This window comes from Echinococcus granulosus (genome assembly GCF_000524195.1).
Source record: "Echinococcus granulosus chromosome Unknown EG_S00204, whole genome shotgun sequence".
In the NCBI taxonomy this organism is placed as follows: Eukaryota; Metazoa; Platyhelminthes; class Cestoda; order Cyclophyllidea; family Taeniidae; genus Echinococcus; species Echinococcus granulosus.
The window spans coordinates 81219-89662 of NW_020170584.1; the positions used below are offsets into that span (position 1 = coordinate 81219).

Sequence of the window (8444 nt, forward strand, 5' to 3'; positions counted from 1 at the left end):
CCGACACATCAGTTGCCATTGCGTACTGACTAAAGCTTCTGCCTGAGAGGTCAACACACTACCTATCAGCCAACCAGGCATACTTAGCAAACGGCGCATACTACTGATGGACTAATAAGTAAAAGAGGACAAATCTGTGCTGGCTGAGTAGTTATGCAAATACATTTAGTAATAATGTTTGTATAGAAGGTTTATATGTATATATATAAGTAACGCGTCACCAGTCACAAGGCTTCATTTAAATTTCACCTTGTGTGTTTGTCTGCGTGTCAAAGCATGCATTGCGAGGGGGCATAGCGGAGGAGGAAAACAGTGACTGACTGAGTGGGTGAGTGAGTGGGCGAGTGACATTGCAAGCGACAATTTGAAACAATTTTCGCGTGTATGTATGTGTGTGCGTGTGTGTGGGTGTGACTGGAGGTGGAAGGAGGAGGAAAGAGAGCAAATTTGCTAGGGATAGACAGTTATTTAAAACAACCAATCAAACCAACCAACAAACAGACGGACAAACAATGACAGCACCCGAGGTAAAAAGGGCCCCTACGCCTGGCCCTCCCTATATCTCATGCTCCCGCCACCACCGCTGGAAGTAGACTTGTTGCCGTTGTTGTTGTTGTTGAATCCCGTTGTCTGGGAAGCTGGAATCTGCTTCCCACCACCACCACCGGATGCTGAAGGCGGCGTTGGTGTGGGCATAGCAACCACGCCTTGTGGGTGAGGTGGGCTACCAATTCCGCCCGCGTTGGGTGTTGAGGTGGGAATTCCATACTCCGAGTAGTCACGAATTCGGGGCGGAGCGCCACTTAGCACTCCACTAACACCACCGCGACGGTTCAGACTGCTACTGCTGGCCGCATTCGGGTTGCCGATAGCCACACCGGCACTGTCAAGGCCACCGGGTGAGGTCATTTGCATGGGTAGCATCATCATTGCGGCGGGTGGTGGAGGTGGCGGCTGACTGGGCGGTGGGAGAGACGAACGAACACCTACTCCAGGCGAGGCTGAAATGAGGTGAGGAGAGAGAGAGGCTGACAATCCAGGAGGCGTGCGTGAAAATGGTCGTCAAGGCTGTGGACCAACCTCCATAGGACGGTGTGCTCCGATCAAACGACTGATTTCCAGAACGTGGATTTTCCATCTGATTCACAGCTTCATTGCCACCTGACTGTTCAAGACCCGCTGCAGACGGTGGCGTCGTTCCATTCATTCCGTTCGGTGCCACGCGACCCTGAGCCTCCATCATTGTCATCATGGCGATCTGCTCGCTAGTGTGACCCGGAAACTAAAACACGGGGACCAACAACACCTTAGAGAGGCGTCAATTTCTGACGGTGGTTAGAAGCAGGGGGAGGAAAGACCGCACTACCTGGAATCCGTCACCCTCTCCACCACCGCTAAATTGTTGCACCGAGGATTGAGACTGCTGTTGCTGCTGCTTTCTGCGACGTCTACGGTGGTGCCTGTGTCCGCCTGCCGTGCCACCACCAACTGCGGGGGGACTTGCTGTCCCGCTGGTTCCGTTCAGTCCAGCCGTTTGGCTTCCCGACTCGGCGTAACCGAGATTCATCTACAATTGTGAGAGGATGGTAGGGACAAGTTTTTGCGCGGCATTACACGCGATTGAGGAGGATGCCACGCACCTGATTCTCCTCCGGTAGGGGATTCAGAAGGGCATGTGGCTGGGGATGGCAGACATCCTGTTGCGAGAAGTAGGAGTAAATTGACTCACCGTCCGTGTGGTGGCCCATATTGTGAAGACTACAATCACAACAAAGAGGGAAATAAGAGCAAACAATAACTCGCATTCGGATGAGAAAGAAAAGGTAAAGTGGATTTATAGTCGAAAGAGAAACTGTTGCCACACTCACGCCATCTGGGCAGGATCAGCTTGCGGCTGTCCCGGGTAGTAGGCAGCTCCGGACATTTGCATTGGCGGTGGAGGCGGTGACATGAGCGGATGCTGCTGCGCATACATGGGTGTCTGGAAGTAGCCCGGTGGTGGAATCTGGTCCCCCAGCATTGGCGGTGGATGTGGACTCATCGGACTTCGTGCCAGGAGTGTTGCTAAATGGGAGGAAGGAGGAGGTGAGCAAAAGCGCGTCCGAATCGATGAAAACCGCGGACAAGTATATCAACTATTGCATTGATGGCAAAATACATGACAGGAATGTTTATTAAGACTACTTTCACTACTGCTACTGATAATGTAATAAGTAGACTTACAGTCTTCATGTATGGATCCGTTGGGATCGCGTTTCACCGAGGCACCGGAGTGAATACTCCCGCCATAGGCATAACTCTGACTATGCTGCCTTGATGACAGGCTATCCATCATCTGTTGTTGCTGCTGTTGCGGTGGCAGATAGGCGGGTGGGCTGTTTGGTGCGTATTGCTAGGGAGGATAAGACAAAATACAAAACTGTCTGTTTGCCCGTTTGCCCACCTACAAACATTCACTATCAAGATGGCAGGTGACACTACAACAGCAGTGGCACCACCCATATCTTCAGACGATGCCACCCACGAGTCCACTTACCATAAACGATGCCTGCTGACCCTGTTGCTGGTTCAACAGATGCTGCTGATAGAACTGCTGTTGGTGTTGTTGCTGCTGATAGTAGTCCCGCATGAGCGTTGCCTGTTCCATTCCATCCATCTGATTCAACACCTGCTGACTTCCAAACCCTCCCAACTGTGCTGGTGGTGGTGGAGGTGGAGGCGACTGCAGGTGATGATGCGACTGTGGCTGCTGCGGATGCATCATCCCACCACCCCGCATTCCCGGCGGCAGTGTCCCGCTATGGAACATGGGACTACCCATCATTCCAGGTGCAGGCGTGGCTGGAAGCAGTAGGGAATGATGTGATTGGTGGTGATGCTGTGGATGATGACTGCCGTAGTAACCCAGGTGCATAAGGGAGCCCATGTAGGCGGCTTGTTGTTGGGTGAACTGCTGATGCGGGTGACCGGGTGGCTCGGAGAAATTGGACTGCCGCATCAAGGTGCCCATGAGCATAGCCTGGCCCTGAGCCTGCACCTGGGCGGCTTGTGCAGCCTTGACCGAGGGAGAGGTGGTCCGGAGGTCGGTGGAGGACTGGTGATTCAGTTGTTGCGAATGCTGCTGATGTTGTTGGGATTGGGTTTGGTACTTCTCGGAGTTATTGTGACCAGTGAGGAAACCGTCTGAGAAGAGGAAGGAGGAGTGGAGTGAGTTAACCTGCCTACCCCTCCGTCTGTCTCTAGTGGCCTGGTGTACGATCTAGCCTTCCACCGGTCCCCTTGTTCGACCCTATCTATTCGTTAACTTGTCCATCAATCCACTTACTGTGCTTTACGCGTCGTCTACGGCGATACTTGCGTTGCCTAGCAATGCACATGATAACAAGCACCATCACGACGAGGAAGATAATGAGCGCCAGAACACCCAATCCGATGAAAATCGGTTTGTTTTCAGTCACCGCGCGAATAAAACTGAATGTTCCAAAGCCAGGCACCTGGGAAGGAGACAACGAAAAAACAAAAATGCGGATGCTCAAATGTAGGATTAAGTAGTGTGTACTTGCGGAGCTGTTGAGAGAGGAATAGGCATCTCACGAACTGTACAAGAAGTCACTTAGGCGTACTTTTAAGATGGAACCGACAAATTTCCCATTAACTCCTCTCAAGTAGTTTTATTTAGTAGCGAAATAATTTAAAGTATCATACTACTAATTGTACGTGAGTAGCACCCCGAGTATTGTAACAAGGAAATTACAGGAGGCGACAGGAAAAGTTAACGTTACCTCAGGTAGGGTAGCAAATTTGGCCTCCGAAAATCGGGTGATTCGACGAGCACCATTCTCATACTTCACGCCGTAGACAACCAGCTGATAGCTGATTGACGCGTTGAGGTTGTAGATGAAAGCCTCCTATTGGTTGGATGGCAAAAAAAGCAGCAACGTCAAGGTCGGCCATTTTCAAAGCTCTCGTTAAACAACTGAGTGCTTAGTTCGAGGTGGGAAGAATGGATAAAAGAGAAGACTTTAGGATCATGAGATGAGAGTGGTTGGGTTGATCAAAGGCGCGATAGGTGGGTGGGCAGGTGGGTGCGTGGATGGACGAATAGACGGATACGGGAGGAAGGGTGAGATAAGTGGATAGATGGATGGATCAATCTAAGAATACGGGAATATAACAGCCAAACGAACATTTCTCACCCTCGCGTCTGACCCATTGACTTGAGTAGCCCGATATCGTCCATAGCGCACCACAGAATCATTTTTCGTTGTCACCTCACTGCCCGCCCCCTGCTCCACATCCTCCGCGTCGGCATTCGTTGAAGTCACTCCTGGTGTCGACGACTGAGACGGAGAGTGCAGTACCGGGCGTGCAAGAATGAGAAAGAAGTCAGGAATGAAAGACTCCTCCTCGGTCGACTGATTGCCAACGTCGCCGTCGAACTCCCACGTCACATTAAACCGACCATCGTGCTGGAAGGACAGAAAAAAGAAGAAACGGTGAGCACGGTGAAGTATCCAGTTGGATGAAAAGTTGACTTGGAACGCAGCCTAGAGGCAGGAGCAGATCCATTTGGATGCAAGGTACTCAAAAGCAGCCTCTACTAGTCACATATAACCTCTCGCTCAAACTCCCTTCCACAACAACCCCTTCCCCTCTTCTTCTTCGGAATAATCCCTTCTTTGACGGCCCAAATCTCCAGGAGTCTTAAAACTACACTTAGAGAGGATAATTTAAACTGAAGTAGGCATTCTAAGGCATGGATACACAGAAACACCTGGAAGGGTGTAACGTGGATCTGGCCAGGATCCACCACCAGGACTTTTTAACAAAGAAAGATTACCTGAAGGTGAGGCATATAAGACCTTCCAGTTGATCACGGAACTGCATGCGGACGTGACATTATTCACAGAACAGATGAAAGAGCTTACATAGGGTTGGACGGAGGTGATTCTTGGTGGCGCCGCTTTGCTGATGTGGTGCGTGCTAACGGGATCAGACCAATCCGAGGGCGGAATCACGTCCATTCCCGTCTCCATGGAGACGGCTCTCACACGGAAGCGATAAGTGTTGCCAGGTTCAAGAGGCGCACCAATCACGAAGCCGTATTTATGCTTCCACTAAAACGAAAAACAAAGCAGATGGACGGTGACTGCTGTGGAAGGGATGGATGAATGGATGGACGGACGGATTTGAAGTGGCCAGACGAAGGAGAGACGCACAACGGCGTAGATGGCAAGAAGACTCGGACTTACCATTTTGTTTAACCTCTCCGTCTTCGACCAAACTGCGGGTTCTGGTGGAATCAAGCCCACCAAGGCTGGATTCAACACCGATTGCCTCACCAGACTCGAGTAGTCAATCTGGAAGGCGATTTGTTGCGATTGCAATTGTGTGGGTGACGGCGGCACCAGAGGTAGATTGTTATCGTGACGGAAACCGGGATAGAGCGTCGCATCGCTCACATTCCACGTCAGGTAGACGGCGAAGTTATCCAGCGCCATTTCCACCAGTGGCGTCATCTCTTTCGTCGTCGCAAGGGCTGCAACACAAGGATGGGAAAAAGCGATTACGCATCTTGCCTTTTTGGCAGAAGGAAAATTAATGACTGGAGGTTCTCCCTTCTCCTTTTGCCTAAAGAACTATTCAGGCTGGGAGCGGAGCTACCGCCTTGAAATGCAGGACTGGAACGCTGGTAGCTGTTCCCATCAAGTGGCACTGAGCCCAGAAGAGGACACAACTTTAAGGCAAACATTCCCAGGACTCACCTTCCCGATGGCTCGGTGTCCTGTGAACGCTTGGAATGAATTCCACCAGGTCTGCAGCTACAAGGTAGGAGGGGAGATGGGGTGAGTCATTACCTCCTGCCACCTTGTACAAATAATCTAGCCAAGATGCGCCAAAAGCCTACCCTTGGTAACAACTTTGTCAAAGTAGAGCGCCAGAGGAGCAGTGGCCGAGACCCATTCGTCGGTTCGGCCATCCGGGGTGAGGGTTCGAGCTATGCACTGGTAAAGGCCCAGATCCGACTCCTGCACCGAACCAATGACCAACACTTGGGCTGCAAAGGGAGAGGGGTTGGAAGGTTAGATGGAAAATTCCCACAGATTTGAGCTATTCCTGAAGGCATTCAAGCGATCTGTCAGAGGAGGCTTTATCAGCGGTTTGGAGGCCAGTGGCATGACCCACTACCACGATAGAACTGGCGTGTGACTCATCTAGGAGGTCATCCGCATCCTGTTGAATAACCACCGCCTTAGGATGGTCAGGACTTCCTACACACTCTTTCAGTGACAACGACAGCACGGTACGGGAATGCAAAAAAAAAAACAAATTAGAGGGCAAGAGTGCTACTAACTAGGGAAATAAGTAGACGCAACTCACGGTCGGGTGTGTAGATTGGATTGCCATTGAAGAGCCAGAACGGTTTAACGCTGTTATCAGAGGTAGAACAGCGGAACTCCGCCCGTTTGCCAAGAGAGGCAATGCGAATGTCGACTGGTGATGTGGCCAACCGAAGACGAGCTTAAAGTAAGAGAATGTCGGGTGAGACCCTAAAAGGTCCGCATCCAAACTCCCCCAACTTCTGCATCACAGTCGTCTAGGAGGGGGAGGGGGAGGGAGATCACTTTTATAATTCTAGGTGGTAACATGCTCTTCTCTCCAACGATTTCGAATGTGGACAGTTGACCGAGGTCATAGTAACCCCGCCCCATGTCAAACCCATAGAGGGAATCAAAACCCCAATATCCAGAAACCTCTCCATTTGAAATCTCGAGTGCGACCCGCAATCGCATCCCCATAGCTCAAAGTGATCGTTGGGCATCGAAGACTACTGTCACATCCACCTAGTTTGGTAGTGGTTTTCATTATCGAAACCCACACCGATTTTCCACGCTACCTCAAGAGAAGGGACCTTCTGCCCCGTCAAATCGTGATCGCAAGCAAAGTGGAGGAGAACTTACGTTTCACCTTCAACGTCGCCGTAAGACTCAAATGTGCCGTGGAACAGAGAAAGACACCTTCATCCGAGGGCTGAACATTCACCAGGTGAAGAAGACCTGTTGCAAAACGAAGGGAAAAGATAAGTGGACATAGCTGACATAAATATATGGGGGACTATACAGCTGGGGGACGCCTAGAAGCATGGAAGTGGATGGAGTTCCTGCCACAGCAATACTCAATTAACCTCCACCTTCCCGTCCATAAGGGTTGGAAATCTACTGTCCTAGGAATGACAATGCGGCAGACGGTTGAAGAAGTTTGTTTCAGCAGGATCCTGCTCTTTCTCCCACGGGATGAATAACCCAAGCGTGGTGGACAGTCCACATCCTTCATCCTCATGCATCGGCGCCAGCCAGCCTGCCCTTCAGCCGGGAAAAGCCGCTTACACTTTCAAGCTCCTTAGAGCCCCTTTAAGAGGTCCATCACCTCAAGGGCCCGTTCATGTCTGCTAGCATTGAGAAGGCTAGTACTCTGAGAACCCCATTGGGAACTCCACCCCCACCAAGGAGAGGGGGAGTTCACTGATTTCTTCTTCCTCTACAGTAGAACCTGAATCTACAGACTTGGGTCGGAAGCATTGACTCCAGAAGGTAATTTCTTGAAGGACACGGAAGTGGCTCATAGCAACGAAGACGTCTGCCTCCCAATCACACATCTGAAACGTGATAGCCATCTTCTCTTCCGCGGCTGCATTGTGGAGAGTTACGAATCGGAAAAGCCTGCAGCCACTGGAAACATCACAGAGTCCTCTGAAATCAAGATGCTATTCATGCTCTAGGCGCCAGCTGATTTTTGCAGTTCCACAAAGCTATGGAAGGCCTTCCGACATCCCCACCGATATAGCCACCGAAATTCAATTCCTGGAGATCGATCTCCAGGATCTTAGTGACTCCAAAGAAGTGCACACCACAAAAGGCTCGGATTGCGGACTAGCAGACCAGCAAACAGTTTCACGTACCAAAGTCCTGATCCATGATGTATCGACCGTTCTGTGTGTTGTGCGGATAGGTTTGCACCTCAGGCGGCGGCGCACCCTCCATGATGCAGAAGAGAGTGACATTGTCACCCTCCCGCACCACAATCAGCCTCGACGCCGCTGCTGAACTGTTGTCCTGTGACGCCAAGGGCAGCAGCACGCGCACGTTCACCGGCTTGTCCGGTGCTGAAAGGCAGAAAAAGGGAGTCAACAGATTAAACTGATCAAAGAGTTGCTGGGCGGGAACCGTGAAGGCGGAGACAAGAAGAGGCGTGGTAGGTGGACGATTAGAAATGGGATATGCCCGAGGCTACAGCCGGCAAAGCAGAAAAGGGCACCTAGGACTGCTTAAGCGGTCAGCAATTTTCACAAATGATAAAGAGAGAGCAGCAATTGGTATTGTTACATCCAGAGTTGCAGGAAATGGTAAAAAGAGGAGTTAACCTACCTCTTACTTGGAGACGGA

The 8444-nt window shown here is 51.0% G+C and overlaps 1 protein-coding gene across 1 annotated transcript in view; it reads right to left on the minus strand. All coding sequences in view use genetic code 11, as the record gives it.

Annotated features, from left to right (window-relative positions):
• EGR_10272 (Leucine-rich repeats and immunoglobulin-like domains protein) overlaps positions 1–8444 on the minus strand; it is a gene marked incomplete at both ends in the record, with an annotated part of 21950 nt that overhangs the window by 5904 nt on the left and 7602 nt on the right. The window contains 17 exons of the mRNA XM_024499521.1: positions 545–1001; positions 1081–1282; positions 1367–1567; positions 1641–1758; positions 1869–2064; positions 2224–2392; positions 2537–3183; positions 3326–3494; positions 3783–3908; positions 4197–4469; positions 4929–5117; positions 5253–5539; positions 5766–5822; positions 5909–6058; positions 6382–6522; positions 6963–7058; positions 7961–8164. Coding sequence (XP_024346075.1) covers positions 545–1001; positions 1081–1282; positions 1367–1567; positions 1641–1758; positions 1869–2064; positions 2224–2392; positions 2537–3183; positions 3326–3494; positions 3783–3908; positions 4197–4469; positions 4929–5117; positions 5253–5539; positions 5766–5822; positions 5909–6058; positions 6382–6522; positions 6963–7058; positions 7961–8164 — 3682 coding nt within the window. The remainder of the gene's footprint in view (positions 1–544; positions 1002–1080; positions 1283–1366; positions 1568–1640; positions 1759–1868; positions 2065–2223; positions 2393–2536; positions 3184–3325; positions 3495–3782; positions 3909–4196; positions 4470–4928; positions 5118–5252; positions 5540–5765; positions 5823–5908; positions 6059–6381; positions 6523–6962; positions 7059–7960; positions 8165–8444) is intronic.